We start from the raw sequence: 24,494 nt of genomic DNA, 5'->3' as shown, positions 1-24,494 counted from the left end.
AGGAATAACTTTGTCAGTGCCAAGATTTTATTTAGTTAAAAAACAAAAAATCGACACACTTTACAAGGAACTTTGGCTCCCCTGAGGACTTCCTAGCATTCAACTCGTTCAGTTAACCCCTATTGCCCATGCTTTGACCACTCATGCATCTGGCCCCATAGAAACCATGAACCGTGTAACAGATTGATGCCTGAGAAAGTCAATCTACCTGTCCACTCCTCCGCTCCCAATACACATACCCCCATGGGCTGTTCTAATTCGGGGGCAGCCAGCGGTAGCCAAGAACTCTAAGTTCAGGTTCCTTTCACCTCCAGGAACCTAGAATACAAGTGTGAAAAATATGGTTTAGGCAATGACTATGTTAATGAAGTCATGTACATTTATTTTTAGTGGCTGAGTAATTTAAAACATTATGTGGGAATTCACTGTATTTCCCCAAATGTAAGAACTTTTTAGTTTAAAATGAAATTTATAGTCACTGTAGAAAATTTGGACATTACAGTATAAGCAAGTAAAACTCACCCCCAAATTCATCATTCAGAGAAACACTATTTTGCTGAACCATTCACTTGAGTTATATAATTTTATACACTACATATTATTTTGTAATCTGTGTTTTTGACTTACTTTACCCAAATAACTTTCTTATGTAAATAGAATATAGATTTAGAGTGTTTCAGTTTGTGGAAGCCTCATTTTATTTAACCAATTTCCTATTAATGGACATACAGATTTTTAACAATTTTCTACTATTAAAATAATACTGTAATGAATATCACATGCAAACATCCTACCACACTCGTCCAGTTATTTCTTAGGGTCCCTAACGTGGAAGAGGATAAATATATATTTAAAATTTAGGTATCTACAGCTTAACCCTCCCAAAGGATGAAACAACTACATTCTCACCAAGGTAGTCCTGTTTTGCCTCACCCTCATTGACACTGGATGTTGTCAAATTAAAAAAAATCCTTAACAATCTGATAGATGAAAAGATAGTTTATACTATGGCAGTGTTTTTTAAGGTTTTTTGTTTTTGAGATGGAGTTTTGCTCTGTTGCCCAGGCTGGAGTGCAGTGGCGCAGTCTCGGCTCACTGCAACCTCTGCCTCCCGGGTTCAAGCAATTCTCCTGCCTCAGCCTCCCAAGTAGCTGGGACTACAGGCGCATGCCACCACGCCTGGCTAATTTTTTGTATTTTTATTAGAGATGGGGTTTCACCGAGTTAGCCAGGATGGTCTCGATCTCCTGACCTCTTGATCCACCTGCCTTGGCCTCCCAAAGTGCTGGGATTACAGGCGTGAGCCACTGCACCCGGCTTTTCAAGTTTCTTAAATCCATGATCCATAGCAAAAACATTTTACACATATCTCCATACAAGTATATGTATATGTGGTATACGTACACCCTATAGTTGTATACGCATTATAGTTGAAAAACCAGTTCAACCTTTCTCTATGTGATGTGTTCCAAAAATTTTAAATGTCTTTCTAAAATGAGGCTCTTTTAATATGGGTATTACTCAGGCTGTAATAGTGGGAAAATATTTGTTATATGATAAAAGCAGCATATATCATTTCTGTGTAAGTGCCAGTATGCTCAAGCCATTTATGCAGAGAAAAAAAGAAAAACACTGCATTAACATTTTAAGCAATCCCTTTCCCGATTTGCTATTATACAAAGTTTACTTGTTTCTTTTACATTGTAAAATGTATACAACTTATAAAAAGACTATACTCAAAATCATAAAATACCAGTTAACTTAGCTTCTGAGTTTACAGTGGCCAGTGTGGTGTGCTCTAAACATTGCTGCCTGAACCTTCCCTCTGCTGGTCAGATTTATTACTATAAAATACCAATCCCATTTGTGTTGTCCTCAATTGGCAATTATGAATGGTAGTGCATTAACCATTCAATTCTCGCCACTCCATTCCCATTCTTCTACTTCTGGGTCCTTTTGTCCCCCCGTTTCCAGACAGTGCTTGGTAACCTGGTGATGGGTAACTAAGGCATCCCACAGGTAGTGTTGAGGTGTTAGGTGATACAGTGAACCTCTACCTTAATGCTATTAACAGGGTCCAAAAATCCACTTGCATGGAACATGGAGTTATATTTTTACATGGCTAATGAAAAGACAGGACTAAGTCTGTTACAGAGGATGGGACTAACCCCCAATTATATGTGAATTTGTGTTATCATATGGTTTCAATGTACTGAGCTTTTTTAAAAGCACATTATCTGAGGTGCAATACAAAGGGTTAAAGAGGTTAAAGATCCCCTTGAAGGATGTGCAAAATGTGAAGAAAAAGATGAGCAGTGTACCTTGGACTGGACTTTCCATCTTGAGTTTAAGCAGAACATTGGATTTTGATGATACTGACATGAAAATTAAGCAGCAGCCTGGGTTGCAGGGGCTGGGACTTGATATTCCTTGATTTAGGATCAGAATAAACAGTAGAAGTTTGTCAGAATCTGCCTATCTCCCTCGTTAGTCAGCTGCTGCTACAGACTTAATGTTTACATCTCCCCAAAATTCATAAGTTAAATCCTAACCCCTAATGTGATGGTATTGGGAGGTTGGGCCTTTGGGAGGTGATTAGGTCATGAGGGCAGACCTCTCATGAACGGGCTTAGTGATCTTATAAAAGGGACCCCGGAGAGCTGCCTTCCCCTTCTACCACGTGAGGACACCGCAGGAAGACGGCTAAGAACTAGGAAGTGGGCCCTCACCAGACATTGACTCTGCGCTCCTTGAACTTGGACTTCCCAGCATCCAGAACTGTAAGAAATAAATTCATGTTATTTATAAACCAACCTGTCTATGGTATTTGTTGTAGCAGCCTGCAGCTCTCTATCACTCTTGTTTATAAGAGGCTGAAGTTTACCTCAGGCAGAACTAAGCAACAAAAATTATATCCCGATTACAACAAGACGAAAATAAACAGAACTGACGAGAGAAATTTATTACTAAAAATAAAGCAGCTGAAGTTTTTCCCAGGGAAAACCATCACCACAGGACCCTCCATGATGAAATATGTTAATATCTTCTTTACTTCTGAATTGCTGCCTTCTTCCGTATACCCAAAATTTTAGTTTAAGTTAAATTAATCACGACGAAAATGATGTGGCATCTGATCCCTTCTTGTTCAATCTGAAGACTGGACTGGGCTACCCTGTGATGGAGACTTCAAGTGCTGTAGGTGAGTATCTACCAAGGGTTCATGTGTCAGGTACATGGGCTGGTAAGAAGACACAAAGGCTGCAGGCTGAAGCTCTGGGAGGTCCAAGGATCCTGAAGAAAACAATTCCTTAAGTTCCACTGCTGCTTGGGAGTCTGAGCAGACTGTTTTGGTCAGACACGTACATGTCCTTTCAATCAATTCCTTAACACCCTTGCATTTGTCAGCTCAATTTTGCCTTTGTTAAGATAGGACAGATACTTTTACAGTGAAAACTGTTTGAAACAGTTTAAGTGACTTGCCTAGGGTTATACAGTATATTAGGCAAAGAGTGAGAATTTCAATTCCATTTTTTAACCCAGAGTTTTCCCTATATGACCCCAAAGGCTGAACCCTTGATCACTCATTTGTGGGAGGAATTCATGGAACACAGGCAGGGCCAAGGCCTTGACTTGACCCCACTGACTTCACTTGAAATGTTATTCCCTGCACAGTAAACTTTCCCCTGGTGTTCTGCTCCCGTCTTGCTTAGGTTACAGAATGAGATACCTTAGTTTCTGGGGTACCCTGCCTTACTATGATCGCAGGTGCTCCCCATGACATCTGTGAGTAATCTAGGAAGCTACGCAGGCCGCAGGTCCCCCTCTGACTCAGCACTCTGCAAGGCTGATTCAGTGAAAGCTTTTATCACTCAATGCATAGATATTTAGGGTACTTGGCTATGTGTGAAGATGGGAAGGTAGCCTAAACACAGTCAATTTTCAAACCAGAAAGGTAAAGTTAAAGATACCTGGCAGAAGGGGATCATTCTGATCTTCATCAAAGATCTGTCTCTGAAAGGCTTCAAAGCTCATAGCTGCATCATTCTCTGGCAGCCCCTCAGGTAGCTGCCCATCTCCAGGTTTGCACACATCAAATTTCACCCACTGGTAACTGCAGAATCAAGGGAAACCCTTGAGAGTTATCTGCTAGACATAAATACCCATTCCTATCACCAAAGGGATCAGGTAATTTTTCTTTATATTCCTCCCATATATATCTAAAACACATATTTGCTAACAAAAACCTAAAATAAATAAGCAGGCCTCTTTAGTGACAAATTATTCTGCTAGATTTCCCACCCCTTTTGCTGTCATGGTACACACAGAAAATAGTAATAATCAGCGAACAGTGGAGTCCTGGCTCTTGCTCACCTGTCCAGAGGGCGAAGGGGACCAATACTGAGGCATACTGGTTGAGAAGCAGGCAGGCTTTGAACACAGAAGGTCAGTGAACAAAGTAGGAACTGCCAGTCCCTGGCCGGCTGATCACTGAGCTTTTCTCAAGGGAATGAATTTGATCACACTTACTTGATGCATTTTCGAGCTCCTGGACAGCTCTGGATCAGGTTGTGGATGGCTGGATGAGAAAATCCAAAAAAGTCAGCTCCAGCTGGAAGCAGGTTAGGCATTAGTTTCCCCCTAAACAAGAGAGGGATAATTTTTTAGTTTGAGAGCTTAGCGGGAGATGAAGATGGGTTTAAGAACAGAATAGTGGTATGAACAAACAGGATAAGCTTTCTTGACTTTGATAATGTGGAGGCTCTAGTTGGTATGACGTCAGGAGGATCCAGGATAGGTTTCTATAAAATAAGGCCTCTCCACTCATTAAAAGCAAGAGAAAAGGTTTCACTGTACCAACAGTGATCTTTTAGCCTATTTGCAAGCTTTTGGTCAACTTACATAGTAGCGCTTATAGTCCTGAGCAGTTCTGCATGACAAGCATCTGCAGAAGAGCTGACAATGGCATTCTGGGGGTCATCTTCAGGAACAATTTCAAACTGAGAAAGACAAACGAGCAATGAGATCAATCCTCAAGAAGGAAGGAGAGAGGGGCATACTACTCTGTAGATATTTCTTTACTCTGGAACTTGAAGCTGATGTATACCATCTTCAGAAGGGACACAAATACTTTCCTATAGGGCTGCTAAAAATGTAAACAAATCCAAGTACCTAGAGAAAGTCCTTTGACTGTTTCAGTTCTACCTTTCTTGGCTGACGGCTTTCCAAAAGTGAGCATTTAATTTGTTATATACCTTTCCAATCCACTTACTTATATCCTTAAATACACATACAAATGGTATTTTAAAAACAAATGAGATCACTCTCCATGTAATCTTTTAAGTCAGTTTTACAAGATCTAAGAGAAACAGGCTGACTGCAAACTGCCATTTCATTGTATTTACTTTCATTTTGAATGTTAAAAATATCTTGGTTATGTTAATAAAAAGAAACTGTTGCATTGAAATTACACTAATTCTGAGGAATTTTTGCCAAGAAAATATTTTTGTAACAAATCTAACAAGTTAACTAGCTGATTTAATTATTTGGCCAGTTTTCTATAAAGCACAATGATTTTTTTGCCAGGAAAATATTTCTGTAACAAGTTCTATCTAGTCAATTAAATTATTTGACTAGTTCGAAAGTTCAGTTAAACAGTTTCTAGTTCTTCAATGTTTACTTCAGTCAAATTATCCTGAACAGGATTAATTTATTTTCTGTATAATTTCTTAGAATGACATTGAGCACTACTGATTTCTAAAAAAAGTCAAAGCAATTTTTACTGAGTATAGTTTCTACTACTGTTAGTTTTCTTCTGTGGTTATTATTTCACTGGATTCAATTTACTGTGTCAAATTTTAGAGATCTGTCAATTTTGTCAGTAATAAATTCTCTTGTGAGTGGTTTCAGTCAATGGTGGTTTTCTTATTTCAACCAATGGCATATCTTGCCAGGTTAAGATTCTAATGTTTTATATTTATTTCTCAGCTAATAAATGAAAAAACCGTGAGCAATTAATTTTTCTTTTTTCTTTTTCTTTTTTTTTGAGACTGAATCTTGCTCTGTCTCCCAGGCTGGAGTGCAGTGGCGTGATCTTGGCTCACTGCAAGCTCCGCCTCCCGGGTTCACGCCATTCTCCTGCCTCAGCCTCCCCAGCAGCTGGGACTACAGGCGCACGCCACCAGGCCCAGCTAATTTTGCTGTGTGTAATTAATTTCAAATAGTCCAGGATTGCTCTACTATTTAGTATTTGTCATGTCTATTTCAATTACTTTTTTTGTACTGAAATTTTTACCCTATTTGAGTAAAGAGCGTTAAAGATAGAAATGTTATACTTTAGTCTTGAAGATACTTCCTTGTTAGTACTAATGTATAAATCTACCTCATTCTTTTAATTGCTGTACATACAAGGGTGGATATATTTTATTTAACCATTTTCTCATTGATAGGTATTTAGGCTATTTCTAATTTCTTGCTATCGCAAATACTGCTACAATGAACATTGTTACATGTTACTTTGTTCACATTTGCACATTTCTCTAGGTGCAAATGTGTACCTAGTACAGTCTAGATACTAGACTATCTAGATATATTCTGGGTCAAATGATACACATATTAAAATTGTTGATACTGCCAAGTTGCCCTCCCAGAAGACTACCAATTTTCACTCCTACTAATGTGTACTTGTTTTCCTCCACCCCGGCCAGCACTGGATATTATTAATCCCTCTGATATGCGCCTATGAGCCAAATAAGATGTCAGTTTTGTTTTATTTGCATTTCCCCACTTACTGATGAGGCCCACACTTTACCATCTGCACTGTTTCTGTGAAATGCCTGTGGGGTTTTTTTTTTTTTTTTTTAATATTGCTTTTTCCTACTCTACAGGAGCACTTTATTTGGTATTAATCCTTTGTCATACGTTTTCTTCCTGTTTATTGCTTGTGTTTTAACTCTGATCATGGTGTCTTTTGCCATTCAGAAGAGTTCACATTTTTAATAGTTAAATATGTTATTATGTTCCATTATGGCTTCTAAGTTTCATGTCTTGCTAAAGAAAGCCTTTTCATCTCACCCTAAGATTATAAAAAATTCTTTTACATTTTCCTTTAACATATTTATAGAATAAAATATTCAATAAAGCTAAAGTAATAAAAAGTCATATTGACACGTATAGACAAATAGATCAATAAAAAGGAATCATCTGGAAAGAGATACAAGAATTACATATATTTAGTGTGTGTGTGTGTGTGTATATATATATATATATATATATATATATAAAAAACAGCTACTTGTCGTTAGTTGGAACAAAATTTGAAGCTAGATTCCTAGCTCATACACCTAAAAATAATGTCCAGGTAGGTTAATGACCTAAAAAAGAAAATTAAAAACTCCACAGATTCTTCTTTTTCAAAAATGTTCTAGCATTTTGTTTTTCAGAGAAAATTAAGAATCGGCTTGTCAATTTCTACTAGGATTTTTGATTAGATTTGCACTGCATTTATAGATGTATTATAAATATGGTATACCGTTACAATAATGAGTCTTTCTAAAGAAACTATTGCATAATTGAGGTCACATAAGCTCTCAACTATGCCTAACAATGCTCTGACAGGCGTGATGCAATATTATCTACAAGAAGTCAAGCCGTCTCAGGGTTCTCCCAGCTTCTGCTCAAAGGTTCCTTACCTTGCCTCTACTTCCTTCTACCTTACTTTCTAGTGATCTGTAACTTCCTCAGTGAAGCTTAGAACTCTGAAAATGGTCTATTTTTTTGTTTTTCCCTAACAATAAGGAGATGATGGTTGGGGAAAATGTACTGTCTCAAATCTTAGCACTGAGAAGGATGAAAAAAGGTATTTAGTAAGACTAGGATTTAAGACTCTCAGGTCCTTAAGAGTATTTGCAGCCAGAAACTAATATGCAATTTCTTTGCTAACTCCATCTTGGTCCAACTTGAAATGGCAGTGTATCAAACTAATCTTCCTTCTATTTTGGCCTGTACCTCACAGAAGTAGGCTTGATCAAGCCTCACATAGTCACAAAGTCAGCAGTTGAAGTAGCATGGTTCAAGAGAAAAGAGCATCAGTTTGAGAATGAGACAGATAATAGATTCACATCCAAACTCAACCACTTATTGGCAGAGGTGTGACTTAGGGCCAGCCACTTTTCTGCACCTTGGGATTACCCAAATGGTGATTATACATATCTACCTTGTAAGGTATCAGAACAGGTAATACATATCCTGGCACAGAGAAGGTTCTAAAGACAAACAGTGGTTATTACTAGAGGGGGTACCTGAGGCTGCACACCACCATCCTTGATCTGACAGGTATATAGACACTTCTGGTCTGGGCACTTCATGCTGGCATATATTCGAGTACTGCAGTAGCCCACGGGGTAGATGGCACTCTCATCATGAAAGCCAGGTCGGTCGGTGATGATCTATAAAAAACATTCCCCCAACCTGGGATTGAAGTCACTGAAGAATTTAGAAGTCCAGTTTCCTGTGGTAGCCTTTAGAACCACTTTGGGGCTGCAGAGAGTGACAAATCACACAAAGACAGAGAGTAGGCTGTGTAGCAGACAACACTGACCTGGTTTTGCAGGGACTGGAGATATTCTGGGGTTGGTATGGATCAGCAAGGGGCTGCTGCTAATGCGAACAGGGAGGGAAGGCTCAACCCCATTCCCATATTTCCCTGATTCTCCTCTCTATATATCGCTGGTCTCACTCACCTCCCCCAGGCTATATACTGTTAGACCCCCTAGTCCGATGGGGAACACAGGCCGTCCTGAGGGATCCAGGGCAATGGGCTGAACCAGCTTGCGAGCACCTCCCTCCATTTTCTTTTTCTTGCATGTTTTCTTCAGAACTGAAACGCAAATCTGGGGTCACCCACTTTAGGCCCCTCCCAATGTTGAAGGGAAGGGATAAATTTGCACGTGAATGGTAAGGGCAATAAGCCAATCCTGGTTTTACATACTTACTGAATGGGCATATGGGGCTTTCGCCCAAAGCCCTGTGAGTAGCTTTCTAACCTTCCCAGATTAGTGCTTAGGAGCTAAAGGCCTTATACTTTTTAAGGCCTCTTATTTCATCTGTAAGATCAGAAATTTCCCAAGCCAGCAGTGTGCTCCAAAGGCCACCTAGCCCATTTCCCTGCCTCTAGGAAAGACTAAATGGAATGCAACCCAGAGAGTTGGGGGAAGGGGGAAGTCTCAGTCTGCTCCCCTTGCATTTAACGAAGTCTAGCTAGAATTTCTCCACCCAAAGTGGCTCTAATACATTTGACATTTGTTTCTCAAGGGCTCTTAGGACTCCTTAAGAACCAGATGAGACTCTAAGTATATCTGTAGCTGTGTGTGTCTGTCAGTTAGTACCAGGTCTAACTGTCATTAGTAGGTGAGTCACTGGGGCAACTGATATCATCTCCCCAAAGTACCTTCCAGTTTGTTGTTCTCTTTGCCTTTTTCTTTTTTCTCCTTCTTAGTTTTCTTCCCAAATGGTTCCTCAGCCCCAGTGCTGGGCCCTGAAATAGGCCCAGCTCCCTGTATAGTTCCCACAGAGCTGGCCACACCATAAGTCAGGGGCAAACTGGAACTGTGGGAAGGAGCTGCAGCCTGTACTTCCCCTTCAGTTAGAGCCTGAAGCTGGAGGAGCTTCTTTAGCAAGTACCTGAGATCAGGAAGGAAAAGAGCAGAGAAATGAACTTCTGTATTCTCAATTCAGTATTTTACTCAAGTACTGGGAAAAGCCAGAATTGTATACAAAGATTACTATACTCATAAAAGAAAGGTTCTTATTAGACCCTATGAATCGTAAAGCCCTGGAGGATAATCAGTACTTCAAGAGGCCAAGGATAAGAACTGTAGCTTATCTCTTGCATCTGGACGGTTCCTCTACCTTGATGTTGGAGGGTGTTAGGCTTCCGAAAGGCACATTATTTACACATGTATATATACCCATTGTGCTTTGCACAGAATAGTACGTACAGAATAAATATTTGTAGAATGAGAGGCAGTTGCTTTTATCACTTGGCTTTTATAATTGGGCCATAAGATTAAATAATCTTAATAAGATTATTTATTAGATGTGGCAAGACGGCTTTTTCAGAAAGATGAGTAGAGGAGCTGTCTCATCACCATGGCCCAACATAACCTGAGTGTGCAGGAACCAATGCCTCAGGTTCTAAGTTTCTCTGTACTTGATCAAGTGGCCAAGGGGCTGTGCGATGCGCATAAATCCCACTGGGAAAAAAAATCTCCAGAGCAGTAACACCATTATCAGTCACCAAATCAATCACCAAAAAGGTGATGCTGAACACAAAATGAAGCCAGCTCACCTTCTTTCTTCTTTTGCTTTAAGAAATTTTTCCTCAAGACGAGCAATTTCATCACAAATAGCAGCATTTTCCTTTAAGTAAAAATTTGAATATAATCATATAAAATGAATAAAAAATCACATTATTATGCTGGGAAGAGGATCCACATTTCAAACCAAAAAAGCTTGTATTACTGAGTGAGAAGGAGGAGCTATTCTACCGTGTGACAAACTATAAATAAATCCATAGGTAAAGGTAGTCAGGTTCTACTATGGACAGGGTATAGCTATGTAATTTATTATCCAATCTGGGACATCTTTGAGTGAAAAGGGGGTACTATTAATGCTTATGCCAGAACAATATGGTAAACCAGGACTGTCCTGGGCAAGCCAAGATTAATGATCACCCTAATTAGTATAGCCTTCGGCAGAGAAAAAGGCATACTGCCTAAATCCATAGATGCTTAAATTAAATACTATAAATATGAAAACTGTCTATTCCCAAGTGCCTCAACTCTTGAAAAACTTACAAAGCCAATCTAACCCAAACAGAGAAAAACTGGACGGAACAAAATCAAATTTAGTGTGTAAAATTCTTAAACTTCATAATCTACTTATATGAATTCAAGTATTATCTTTTTTCTTTTTTTGTAACTGATGACTCAATCTATCTCCCAAGCACCAATCCTGAGGGGAATGCTGAATCTGAATGCCCCATAGGTGGAACCTCAAACTCTCAATGTTCAAAACAACATCGCTTTTTCTTCACAAAATCTTCTTCATGTATTTGATGGAACCAACATCCTTGAAATAACATAAATTCCAAGCTTTAGGTACCTTTGACGTATAGGGGATAAAAGAAAGGGAGCAGTCAATCAGATGCCAAGTTCTCTTAGTTCTACTTTTCTTGTTTCTCTCCAGCGCAAATAGCAAGCAATGCACATAGCAAGTGCTGAATAAGTGTTTTTGGAATGTGTATTCTAATTTCTGAACCTTTCCGTATGCTTCCAAAAATGCTGAGAGATGTTCAAGCTTTTGGTAGAGAGAAGAGATGAACTGTTGACTTGGATGTGGGGGGACATTTGGGGACTCCACCCCTATTTCCAAGCACTGAGGCAAGCCAAAATATTCTAATATAAAGGGATGGCTGGCAAGCTATATTGTTTATTCATTCAATAAAGCCAGTGCTTCTCCAGTAAAGGAAGAAACACTTGGAACACTCAAAGGTCAGAGGGGGGAAATTACTGAAAGTTTCACGTACCTCTTTGGGCAAAGGGTCAGGTATGGGGATGTGAGGTGCTCAGAAAATAGTCTGTGTACTGGAAGTCATAAAATGGAATCAGGGTTATCTAAGTTGGAGTCAGGGCTCTGATACAGTACTTTTGCGCAAATCACCTCTCTGGGCTTCAGTGTTCTCATTTTACAAATAATGCCTAATTCTCAGGGCTGTATCTCGAGAATCAAACACATTTCCTAGAGTTCTGCAGTAATAACGATGACTAAAATTTATTGGCATGTCTTTTACGCACCAAGCACTTTTCTTGGCTCATTTAATATTCATTATTCTGCAAGGCAGTTACTAGCTCATTTACAGATGAGGACACAGAGAAATTACGTAATTTGTCCAAGGACAGAAGGCTAACAAGTAGTAATGTATACGGAAAAGCCAACACTGTATTAATACTGTCACCCTGGGAAGGGGGAACAGCTTGGGGAAAGATTTTGTGAGGGAGTCTCCAGGCGGGGACCGGCTGGACGTGGGTCAGACTCACAAACACCGTGGCCTTGGCCGCTTTGCGCAGCCGCAGGTACTTCAGCCGGTACTTCTCATTCTGGCTTTTCTTCGGGAGCTTTTTCATCCTGGCCTTGCTGGACTGCAGTGGAGCCCGCGGCGAGGAGGCGAGGCCGTCCAGCAGGCTCATGGTCCAGCCCCGCTACGGGGGCCCCAGGACGCTGCTGGCATCGGATCCTAAGTCGGGGAGCGGGTGGGAGCGCTGGCTTTGTCTGTTCCGGGCTAGCGGAATCGGGCCTCTAGGAATCTAGCTCTCCGGGACGTTCCCAGGGCTGACCGCAGGGCCAAAGACACCCGCAACCGAACTGGCTCCCGGCGCCTCCCAGCACTTCCGTGTCTGTCTTGGAAGTAAGCCCTTCCCGGAAGTTACGTCCCGGTGTCGGCAGCGTGTAACTTCCGGGGCACGGAGAGTAGGGTGGTCTGGACGGTGCGTTCCGGGGCGCCGGGAGGAAAGGGACCGCTGGGGCTAGTGCTGGATGAGGAGAGGAGGGAGGGCCGGCGGCCGGAATCGGAATCCGGGCCTCGGGCATCTGTATGCTTAGCTGAAGGATACTATAGTTGAACTAACGAACTAACAAAAAGCTTACCAACCGAGCTCTCATTCACTCTCCCCCGCCGGGCCACTGCGTTTCAACACGTTTTTCATGCTTCGTGCAGACAGGCTTTCCCAGACTGTAGGACAAAGTGAACCCAAGTGCTGGAACTCTGTTTCTTTCCCTGCTTCGTTCCTTTCTGCAGCTCACAGAAATGTGTTTGCAGGGCCTCCTAATGCTATCATCTTCCCAGGAGCTGGGAACACAGTAGTGAATAGGAAGAAAGGCCTTGGCTCTTTATAGTAGGGAAGATGAGAGATTTAACACGCAGTTTTAATACTAGCACTAAGTAGGCACTCAGTAAATGTTTGTCTAGTGAAACCAGAAGTGTATTTCTGTACATAATATGTACATTTATGTGGTTCTAACTTTACAACCAAGGTCTATTTAAAATTAGGGAGGATGGAAAAATCTTTAGGGTGCGGTATTGGTAAGTGACCCAGGCTGGATGGCAGAAGGCTTGCATCTTCTTCCAGCGATGCCAATAACTAGTTCAGTAACTCTCTAGTTTTTTCTCTCAAAAAAAAAAATTGCTGTTGTGCTGTATTTTGTCCTTGCAGGGTTTGGGGTCTGACTTTACTTGTGTTATTTATTTTCATATACATGTATCACATCTAGGGGGAAGAAAAGTGCTATCCTTTGTCCTAGTTTGCAGGCTGTTTTGGCCAATGGACTTTAGTGGGATTTGCATGAAGATATTTTCTGTTTCTTCTTCATTGGAAACATTTCCTTACACTTATAAAACACTTCATTCGAACTTTAGAAATTTAGAAAATGTAGTACAAGAAAGGTTTAAAAATCCATAATGCTACCACTTGGAATGAACTACTTTTACCATGTTAGTATATGTGTCTAATATTTTATGCATTTTTGTATAGGTTAGATAATACTGAAAATAAAGTTTTCTTTTTGTTCATTTACCATTGTATCATTTCAGTTTCACAGATGTTAGTATAGCTTCTTTATAAGCATAATTTTAAGTGGCTGGTTAATATTTCCAGTTATGGCTATATAATATTTTGCATAATTATTTCCATGTTCTTTGACTTTTTGGTCAATTCCATTAAAAGCACATCTTTGCGTCCAAAGCTTTTTCCATATAGGACTGTTTAGAGGCTGGGTTTGTGTGCTCCACAAATGTCATGCCACTGAGCAACTCATTCAGTCCTTATTTGTTTAGAAGAATATTTACCTAGTGCCTATTATGATACCCCCTTTAAGAACCTTAATTTAAGAAGGAAAGACAGACAAGTAAATTGGCAATGTTAATATGGTATAATAAGTTTATTTCAGAGGTAGGTTTTATTTCATTTGGCAGCACCCAGTCAGGGAAGGAGGGAGGAGATAGGAAAGGTTTCTTAAAGGAGATACACCTGGGCAGACTCTGAAGGAGAGGTAGTGGTTGGTTGGCCCAGTGAAGAACAAAGGAGGGCATGCTGGATGGTGGAGACAGCATATGCAAAGGCTCAGCATTGTGAGCAGCATGGGAACTGCAAGTAGTCGATCAGTGTGAAAGATGTGTGTAGAGAGAAGCAAGAGGAGAGACTGAAGCAGTAAGTAGGGTTTTTTGGGTCATGAAAAGTCTTGTGTACCAACTGAAGAGTTGGACTTTGACCCAGTGACAATAGGAAACCATCTATCAGCTCTTTGCTTGTGTTAGGTAAACTTACCTGAATCTGTCAGAAGCAACGTAACTTTTCTACTTAACTATACGAAGAAGGGTCTAAATGGCCTATGCAAAAATTCTCTAAAGAAATGCATAATGTGTAGCTCTAAAAAGAAATATAAAATGGCAGACAGCATGATATTGTGTCTGAGTGTGGTCTTTGAAGCCAGATCAAAGTTCCATTAACTGCAGGCATAGGAATGGGATTTAGAAGCTAAAATGGGGTGATAAATCAGAAAAGAAAGAAGTTCAATAGCACTTTACTGTCTACCCATTTCTAAGTGCTTGCTATTCAGTGATTAGCTGTAAGGGAAGGCATAGTATCCTGTGGAGTATTAAAAGCATACCTGGCCCCATTAACAGTTGTGAAGGAGTCCATAGCCCATAATCCCAGCCCCTGGTGAAATGAGTTCCTGGTTTAGATGGTGAAAAGTGTATCTGGGCACCTGAAGGCTCCACTCATGGCTGAGACATGGCCCCGGCCTTGTTCTACTATGTCCTTACATCCTAAGAGCAGATTACAAATTGAAGCCATCATCTCCCAGCACTTTGGAAGCTACAGAGGACTTGGACAAGGTTGATAACTTCTACAAAGCAAGATGGGTAAATTCCTAGGATTTCAGGCCACACCAAAGGGTTTCCAGGGGTTTACATCTTTATTAACCTCTTGCCAGATTGCCTCACTTGCTCTCTGGGGTAAGCTGAATGTGCGTTCAAGAAAGGATATGGAATTGCCTCCATAAATGGCCTTTAGAATCTTCTTTCCTTGCAGCGTGTCTAGACTGTATTTCTTTTTATTTATACTATCCTCATAGAATGTTCTAGACTTAATTTTTTAGCTCTTTGACTCTTCAGCTCCAGCTTTCACATTTATTTCCATGTCTTGGTTATGTCTTCTCACTTTTAGGATAACATGATAAAAGATATTTGATTCGGTTAAATCCAAGCTTAGCAGTTTTAAAGTGCGTATTTTTTTGGTGTGTGTGTGTGTTAGGGTGCATGCCTTATGAGGAAGGAGAGAGACTTGCCACAAGATTTCTTGCTCCATGGTTTCTTAACTATGGGTGTTCATCACATGCCGAGTTGGTGAGGTGTTTGGGTTTTGAGGGTTCTAAGCCAGCCAATAAAGTCATAAAATCAACTACTGTGTCAATATTGTGCTTCTGGGTGGTTGTATCCTTTAACACACATAAGACACTCAGCCAGCTAAAAGAGATGAGCTCAGAGATGTTAGCTCGGAGGAAAAGAAGGATCACATTGAGGTCATTGATGGGACATCCTAGCATCTTTCTGCTGAGGAGATCAAAAGCTGGGAGCATCTCATAGACAGATAAGAGTCGTTTGTCCCACCGACATAGCCGTGTGAGGTTGTATATTATCACTGGAACCAATATGGTGTATATTGCTACAATGGAGAGGCTAACAATCTGGAAAATGGACAGCGATGGCAGCTTGCATGTGATGAGACTGGGGACATGGGTCTCATCACTTAGCAGCCCTGTCTTGATGGAGCAGCTGAATTCTTCCTGGAAGAAGACATCCAGATGGAAATGACCAAGGTATAGGTAAGTGGCGGAGGTGAAGATGAGCAAGAGGGAGTTCCTCAGGAGGTAGGTAGCCACTAGTGAATGTGAACGCTGCTTACATGCCAGGTACCGCTCTAGCAAAGGGAATTCAAAGTATCGTTCTTTCCGAGCCCTGGGCAGTGGAAGAAAGGAGGCAAGGTTAGTAGTGACCATTTAGAACCATACTCCAAGAGAGGCATGTGACAAAGTAACAGATCTGTTTTCAACATGGCATTCTTGGTTCCCATGAAAATCTGTCTTCCGGAGCATAACCATGCTTCTCCCCCAAACAGAGGCATATGAATATATCTTGATTCTCCAAGTACTGACTTCAATGTGATAAACCCAGTGCATGATCAGTGAGTAATGATTTGTTACACTGGATTTCTGCCAAGCAAGGTGGACTAAAGTTCTAAGCTGAACTAGGATCTTTAGGTAGCAATAGGCTTATGAAATTAGCATTGGATTGGGGGTTTAGTTAAGTGCATTCTGGGCCGGGCATGGTGGCTTATGCTCATAATCCCAGCGGCCGAGGTGGAAGGGTCCCATAAGCCCAGGAGTTTGAGACTACCCTGGGAAACATAGTGAGACCTCATCTCTATGAAAAAATACAAGAATTAGCTAGGTGTAGTAGTGTACACCTATGGTTCCAGCTACTTGGGAGGCTGAGGAGGGAGGATTGCTTGTGCCCAGGAGATTGAGGCTGCAATGAGCCAAGATCGTGCCACTGCACTCCAGCCTGGGCAACAGAGTGAGACCCTGTCTCCCCCACCCACCCCCCCAAAAAAGTACATTCTGGTTCTTGGCCTGTGTACTCTGTGTATGATCTTTGGGACAATTCATTCATCTTATGTAAATAATTTGGCTCACAAATGTTTGTTGAGGGCTTTGGTTTCAGGTACATGAAAGCCACTTTGTGCTCTGAAGAAGCTTAGAGCCTGGCTTGTGGGGAAGGGGCAGATAAGACATGCAAATATGGAATAAAAGTGGCACTTGGTTTGTTGCTAAAATAGTGGACACAAACCACAATGGCTATAAAAGTTAGGAGAGGGAGGAAACAGTATGGCCTTCAATGTTCAGAAACCCTTATGGAAAATATTGGCTGAAATCTGGGCTTCAAAAGATAGAGAGGATTTTTTTTTTCAGAAGATAGAGTATGTGCATAAATATGGGACAATATAATTCAAATGTTAATGCAATGTCCCCTTGGGCCATCTAGCCTGGCCACTCTGTGTAAAGCTACACCACTCTCCATCCCTCCAGCTTCCTCCTGCCCCCACTTTACTTTTTCTTTTCTTCATACCACTTATTATCTCAGAACATATATTTCACCTCTGTGTTCTGTTCATTTGTCTGTGTTTCCTTAATAGAATGTAAGCCCCACATGGGTAGGTACAGCTTTGTCTCTCCTGCCTCCATCCCCCAACACATACACGTGAATGTATCAGAAGCACCCAGGACAGTGTCTGTATGCAGGTGGAAGAATGATTTCATAGATAAATAATTTGTTCAGGGGAAAAGGAGGAGGCTGCCTAGGTATGGTGGAAGGTTTCTGTCACCTGGTAGTTAAAGTTTTGAAAAAGTAGATGGTGACAGTGTGTTGAGGGCCTTGCACACATATCTGGGAAAGTTTGGGTATTTTTTGGTAGGCATGAAGGGAGCTATTTAAGGTTTCTGAAGGCAGTAGTGTATGAAGTGGAATTCTAGAGAGATGAATCCCTTTGTGGGCTCAGTGTGGTCATCTGTACACTAGAGGAAGAGTCCTTTCTCCCTTTACAGAAACAATAGAAAGTTAATGAGATGATGTGTTAAGCACTTTGCCTTCTTGAGAAGGATGGCATGGAAGAGCATTTAAAGATGACTATGCAAAGATATCATTTTAATGCTTGACTGAATTTCTCAGAAAAAGGTGGAAGAGACAACTCACTTCTCCAGCTCATCCCAGAACACATAGGGGTCGGAGCTCTTCTGCCGGATCTTCAGCATGTGCTGCACCAGGCGGATGGAGCGATTATAGGATTTGTCCAGTTCGCTGATGATGAACAGCAGATCGGAGCTGAGGGCTGGCACAGCTGCATACTGCCACAGCAGCACCGGCAGGTACATGAGCAAGGCCAGGGCCAGCAGGGAGTAGGGGAGGGCCTGCAGGGCGAGAGCAGCTGAGGAGGGAGGCCGGGGCTGCCGAGACCCCGAGTGACAGCGCTGACTGAGGGGCTCTCCTTTCCCCTGTTCCTGCCTCAGCAGGGGAAGGCTGTTTGGGGAATGGGCTAGCCCAGGCCCAGCCCCTGAGGCACCCTACTGACCTGGCTGAGTACAGGGAGGCCTGCTTGAGAAGGAATGTGCACCTTCCTGCTCCCCTGTTTCGCTTTTCTGATCCAGGGTCTGTGTGGGGTCCCAGGGAGAAGAGAGAGAGAATAAGGAGAGAGAGAGGAGAGGTGGGGAGGGGAGGGGAAGGGAGGGGAGGGGAGGAGAGGACAGGAGAGGGATATATATAGAGAGAGAGAATAAGGAGAGAGAGAGGAAAGGAAGGGAGGGGAGGGGAAGGGAGGGGAGGGGAGGGGAGGGGAGGGGAGGGGAGAAGAGGAGAGGGATATATAGAGAGAAAGAGAGAAAAGGAGAAAGAGAGCGATCTGCCTACCTCCCTTAAAGTAGTCTGGGCAGCTAGCTAGCTAGGGATCATGGCCAGCAGAGGCCATGTCGTCCTAAGGGAGAGAAAATCCCATTTCTTTCCTGTCACCTTCTGGACTTGTCTGATGCACAGTGGTCTTTTCTGATTTTTGGATTCTTGGTAATGCCAAACTACACTATCAGACACTGTCTTGGGATTTTTTGGGGGGCTCTTTCAGGCATTTAATCTATAAGCTGACTTTCAGGAATTCATAAGTCTTGTCTGCTCAATGACTGCATCATTAGCTCCCTGCAATAAGGGACTGATATGGGTTTAATTGTGTCCATGTCCACCTCCCTCCATTCATACCTTGAAGTCCTAATTCTTAGTACCTCAGAATGAAACCTTATTTGGAAATGGGGTTGTTGTGGATGCAATTAGTTAATTCAAAATGAGGTCATACTGGAATAGGGTAGGCTTCCAATTCATTATGACTGATGTTCTTTTTTTTTTTTTTCTTTTTTTAAAAAAAAGCCAAGTAAAGAAGCAGACATGCACACAGGGAGACTGCCCAGGGCACTGGATTCACAGGCCAAGGAGTGGGAACCTGGCAGCCCTTTCCCTTGCAGCCTTCAGAGGAGCCAATACTGATGACACCTTGATCTTGGACTTCCGGTCTCCAGAACCCTGAGACGATAATTTTGATTGTTGAAGCCACCCAGTTGGTGGTGCTTGGTTTCAGCAGCTCTAGCAGATTAACACAGGGACTTTTCCTTAGGTTTCCTCATCATACTTACCACACCTAGCAGGGTTGGGCCAACTATTTTGCCTACAGTAAAATCTCCACTTGTAAAGATTTTTATTTATTTATTTATTTATTTATTTATTTATTTATTTATTTTTTGAGATGGAGTCTCGCTCTCTTGCCCAGGATGGAGTGCAGTGGCGCGATCTCGGCTCACTGCAAGCTCCGCCTCCCGGGTTCAAGCAATTCTCCTGCCTCAGCCTCCTGAGTAGCTGGGATTATAGGGGCTCACTACCACACCTGGCTAATTTTTGTGTTTTTAGTAGAGATGGGGTTTCACCGTGTTGGCCAGGCTGGTCTTGAATTCCTGACCTCAAGTGATCCGCCCACCTTGGCCTCCTAAAGTGCTGGGATTACAGGTGTGAGCAACCATGTCCAGCCTGTAAATATTTTTTAAAGCTGCATTTTTGCTAGGTGCTTAACATGCATTCTTTTATTTGATCTTCACAAGGATGTCATCAGGTAGATACAATTTAGTATCTCTATTTTACAGATAAGGAAACCAAAGCATGAAAAGATTAAGTAACCTGTGCAGGGTTGCACATCAAGTAGGTAGGAGAGCCAGGATTTAGAACTATAGGCCATCTGATTTTGGAGCTTATTCCCTAAATGATTACTTCACTTATAGCTTCTCCTGAACCAGGGATGTTTTGTTATTTCAGAAGAGAATTTGAAGAAAAAGAGGGAGGATACATAATTCATTGCATCTGGGTAGAAAAGAAAGGTGTGGGGCCAGGCGCAGTGGCTCACACCTGTAATCCCAGCACTTTGGGAGGCCAAGGCAGTTGGATCACAAGGTCAAGAGATCGAGACTATCCTGGCTAACATGGTGAAACCCTGTCTCTACTAAAAATATAAAAATTAGCTGGGCATGGTGGTGGGTGCCTGTAGTCCTAGCTACTCGGGAGGCTGAGGCAGGATAATCACTTGAACCCAGGAGGCGGAGGTTGCAGTGAGCCGAGATTGCTCCACTGCACTCCAGCCTGGCATCAGAGCAAGACTCCGTCTCAAAAAGAAAAGAAAAGAAAGGTGTGTGTTTGTGTTTTCTGAATTAAACAAGAAAGATATGTTGGGAAAGGCACACCAGGCTCTAGAGAAAATTAGAAACTTTTTGCTGCTACGAAAGGGCATTTCTTGGCCGGGCGCGGTGGCTCACACCTGTAATCCCAGCACTTTGGGAGGTCGAGGTGGGTGGATCACAAGGTCAGGAGTTCGAGACCAGCCTGACCAACATGATGAAACCCCATCTCTACTAAAAATACAAAAATTAGCCAGGGATGGGGGCAGGCATCTGTAGTCCCGGCTACTTGGGAGGCTGAGGCGGGAGAATCGCTTGAACCCGGGAGGTGGAGGTTGCAGTGAGCCAAGATCACGCCATTGCACTCCAGCCTGGGGGACAAAAGCCAGACTCCGTCTCAAAAAAAAAAAAAAAAAAAAAGAAAGGGCGTTTCTTGAAAATAAACCCTTCCTTTATACTTAGAGATTCTGTTGCGGTAGGCTGAAGTGGAGCCTGAGAATTTGGGTTTAAAAAGCTTCCTGGTGGCGGGGTGCTATGGTTCATGCCTGTAATCCCAGCACTTTGGGAGGCTGAGGCAGGCGGATCACCTGAGGTCAGGAGTTTGAGACCAACTTGGACAACATGGTGAAGCCCCATCTCTACTAAAAATACAAAAATTAGCTACGCATGGTGGCATGCACCTGTAATCCCAGCTACTCGGGAGGCTGTGACAGGAGAATCGCTTGAACCGGGGAGGCAGAGGTTGCAGTGAGCCAAGATGGCACCATTGCACTCTAGCCTAGGTGACAAGCACAAAACAACTCCGTCTCAAAAAAAAAAAGTTTTCTGGTGATCTTGATTATCAGGCAATTTGATCCTTTTCTTATATGTGAATTCCTCTACCACAGAATTTTTTTTCTTTCTTCTTTTTTTTTTTTTTTTTTTTTACCATCTAGATCCTTCCTGAACTTCCAGTGACAGAAATCTCATTAACTCTTTCCATTAAGTCTCTGGTTTTGTCTCAGTCCTAGAACTGTGGCAGTCTGACACCTTGAAACTGTCGTGCCTAGAAAATGCTACGAGTGTCTTCTGACTAAACCTCGTGAATCAAACATACATGTTACCACTGCCTCCTCCTAAAACCCCACTAGGATGACAATGAGACATAAAAGAAGACATATTTTTATAAGGTCAAAGAGAACAGGAGAGGGGACAAAGGAGCCCAATATTGAAAACTAGAAAGCAGTTGCAAGATAGAAGACACCAGCTCTTGGGGAGGATGGGGAGAGGAGGCAGGGACAGGCAGGCGGTTTTCACCACAGAACCAGGAATTGGAGACACCAGGTACTTCTGAAAACAAGAGTGCAGGAGAGGCTGAAAACAGGGATCTTGTTGGAAAAATCTGTGTGAGAAGCAGCCCGCAGATCCTTTCTGTAATGTGAGGCAGTCAAGCGGCTGCTCTTTCCCTCCCCTAACAGAGGCTTGACGGTTACTCCCTGGAGAGATTAAACCAGATTAAACTCTGCTCTTGGGTCCATTGAGGCAGGGGGCCTATGCTGGGAAAGGGGGAGCGGCTGAGTGAACTCTGAATGGTGAGACCCACAACCGAGTTTCTAGAGGGTTGGCAGCCTGGCTGAATTCCAACTGCTCCCCGCCCCTCCCCACAAATTAAGGTTTGAATGACTCTTCTAGGAGGAAACTGATGAGCTCAGGAGAAAGGACTACAGAGTCATTATTTCAGATACTAATGAAATAGACCAAAGGGATCACCTTAAACCAAAGTCTGCCTGTTTATGTGCCTCACCCTTAGGCACAAAGCTTCCAATTAGATAAAAGTGAGCAACCAAAGATTGCCAGATTCAGAGAATGCCTGAAACATGAAAGTAAGTGACCAAAATAAATGGGTTAGGGGTGGTGGGGATAGACGCAAGAGGGAGTAGAATGAAGGGGTTCTGCGCCACTCCACTCAGCCGTGAAGCTGACCTTACAGAGAGTTTGCTTTACCTTGTGGGGCCAGAGAGATTTCATCTTGTCCTGTCCAGGCCCGTCCTGCTCATGGTGAAGCAGTGAGTCCCAGCAGGAGCTGTCCACGTAGGCTGCCTGCCGGATGCTGAAGTTACTGGGAGAGAAGCAGCTGATCGGAGACCCTGCAACAGGAACACAGCTTTGAGGCCGCCTGAGTTGGAGTGGAGGAGTGGGGACTCAGGGGCAATCGTCTAACTCTTCCCCAGTTTCTGTTTCTGGCAGGGACTGTCTTCTTCCCACACCTTAGTTTTCTGGGTTGAGCACTGCCATGTCACGGTAGGACAGGGCACTCCTGGACTCCTGGACGCATCCCACTGTATGGCCAGGGCTTGCCAGTGCTGACTCAGCCTTTTGGGTCTGGTGGTTCTTTGCTCTCAGAGCACCCCCTGGGCTTTTTGTGCTCCTGTAGTCTGGTACCAGAAAGCTTGCGGTTTGATGGTGATGTCTCTTTCCTGAAATAACTGACATCCTTTAGACTCTAAAATGTTGAGGATGAATTGCCTGGGCTTCTGAGCCTAAATGAAGAGAAACGGTGGGCAAATTATGCCGGAAGGAAAGTGGGCTTGGAGGAGAGTTCCTGCCTTTTTGTTTTCACATCATTCTCCAGAAAGAGGCAGAAGTGGGAGCCATTTCTTCTGCCCTGGTTGTGGATGAATAAGGAGGTGGTGGGAGGCTGGCACACCTGTTTGGGAAATGTAGTCAGCTAATGGCACTGCCAGAAAGGAAAGCCAGAAGTCTCAGTTCTCAGGAAGTCCACACTCTCTTTAACAAAGGTAGTGGATTTGCTGAGTGAATCTGGCACCTGAAACCCTAGATGCATGTGTATACTAATGTCTGTGTGTGCGGCTGGGGTTTGTAGACAGGAAGCAGTGGGTTTACCCAGCATCTCCAATGTGCGTGGCTCTCAGGCACTTAACACGTGTTCTCAAGTCAATAACCCTGGAGTTGGTGGGTTAGGGGTGGGAAGAGGGCCCAGAGCAAATAAGAGACTTTGCGACAGCCCAGCTAACATGAAGAGGTCTAAGGTCCTAAAAGCATTACCAGGGGTGTCAACTTCTTTCATCCATAATGAAAACCAAAATAAAGCTTTAATCATTTGAAATGACATAAAATATATGAATACTAAAATTACAACTTTTTTTTTTTTACTGTAACATTTTGGAGATGACTTTCAAAATTTTTTGGTGCCTCTGCTTTGCTGGTGCCCTGAACTCATGCACCATCTGCCTTTTGGATAATCCAGCCCAGCCCGAAGTCATGGAATCCCGTCACTGTGCGCACCATCTCACTTCAGAGCCCATGCAGAGAGTGACATGAGGGGGAGTCTCTCTTGTGCACTGGGCCTTGGAAGCAACTTACCAGAGGAGAACTCCCGGGCGAATGCCAGGGACATCAGCAACAAGGGGGAGCCCACAGCTACGAACTTGACTATCCGGTCCAGGGGCAGTTCCAGGTGCAGTCCTTTGAGGTGGGGGCCCCTGCGGTCAGGCAGCAGGGCATCCGAGAGCATGTACTCTGCAGCTGTGTGTGCAAGTGACATGATGCTGCTGAGCTTGGGGGTGCAGAGGTGGCAGCAGGGGACCTGGGATGGTGGAATGAGGAGACGGCAGCTTCAGGCAGCTGGCTTTGAGCAGACAGTGCCTGCTGCCCCAGCCTTATGGATATCTATGCTGGGAGCAGGCGATGGTTCTCTAAATAACTGCCCAGGCCCTGAGCCAGGCCCTGCTAATTAGAGGGAGGCATAGCCTTAGTGGGTCCTTGTTGGAGGAGGGTCGGGCCTTACCTGGGCCTGGTGCCACGCTGCTGTCTGGATTGTCCTAGAGCAGATGGAGTTCTGTGGCTTTATGCTGCCCTGTCATTAATAAAGTATTTTCAGTGGAGAGAAGGAGGGCTGTGGAGCCAGGACCCCCCTCCATGTAATTTGTGTGGAATTTGGGTGAGGATTGCTTAAATGTTTTGAAGGCACTCATTTTGTGGTTTGGAGTGGGAATGGAGCCCCCACGACCCAGCTGGGATTGCTACCCTACATAGTAGTCTTTGTCCCAGTGATGATTTTTGCTCTGGGCCCAGACTCTTTCCCAGAATTTTCTGTATTTGGTGTTAGATTTCCTTCCCCGACT

The 24,494-nt window shown here is 43.0% G+C and overlaps 2 protein-coding genes across 4 annotated transcripts; both read right to left on the bottom strand.

The window, feature by feature from the left end:
* Window positions 1–9: 9 nt before the first annotated feature.
* TBRG1 (transforming growth factor beta regulator 1) lies at window positions 10–12,484 on the bottom strand. 3 transcript variants are annotated; one of them, XM_063671533.1, is made up of 11 exons: window positions 12,096–12,484; window positions 10,346–10,416; window positions 9,446–9,678; window positions 8,739–8,875; window positions 8,298–8,444; window positions 4,900–4,997; window positions 4,528–4,638; window positions 3,969–4,111; window positions 2,730–2,778; window positions 2,322–2,429; window positions 10–318 (listed from the first exon to the last, which is right to left on the bottom strand). In XM_063671533.1, exons 1-10 carry the CDS (start codon window positions 12,243–12,245, stop codon window positions 2,348–2,350), a joined length of 1,221 nt encoding a protein of 406 aa, XP_063527603.1. In that variant the 5' UTR covers window positions 12,246–12,484; the 3' UTR covers window positions 10–318; window positions 2,322–2,347. The 3 variants fall into 3 exon arrangements, with proteins under 3 accessions (XP_063527603.1, XP_063527604.1, XP_054297704.1); XM_063671534.1 differs by lacking the exon at window positions 2,322–2,429; XM_054441729.2 differs by lacking the exons at window positions 10–318; window positions 2,322–2,429; window positions 2,730–2,778 and adding an exon at window positions 2,948–3,291 and having other exon boundaries at window positions 12,096–12,483.
* A 1,482-nt stretch (window positions 12,485–13,966) lies between these two features.
* Window positions 13,967–24,041, bottom strand: PANX3 (pannexin 3). The gene is made up of 4 exons (XM_054441726.1): window positions 23,734–24,041; window positions 22,354–22,496; window positions 17,867–18,081; window positions 13,967–16,072 (listed from the first exon to the last, which is right to left on the bottom strand). The coding sequence occupies exons 1-4, from the start codon at window positions 23,912–23,914 to the stop codon at window positions 15,433–15,435; spliced, it is 1,179 nt and encodes a 392-aa protein (XP_054297701.1). The 5' UTR covers window positions 23,915–24,041; the 3' UTR covers window positions 13,967–15,432.
* Between the last annotated feature and the right edge of the window lie 453 nt (window positions 24,042–24,494).

The sequence above is a fragment of the Pongo pygmaeus genome, chromosome 9 (genome assembly GCF_028885625.2).
Source record: "Pongo pygmaeus isolate AG05252 chromosome 9, NHGRI_mPonPyg2-v2.0_pri, whole genome shotgun sequence".
Taxonomy (NCBI): Eukaryota; Metazoa; Chordata; class Mammalia; order Primates; family Hominidae; genus Pongo; species Pongo pygmaeus.
Note: the sequence above shows the minus strand (reverse complement) of the source record. Positions and strands in the feature narration are given on the sequence as shown.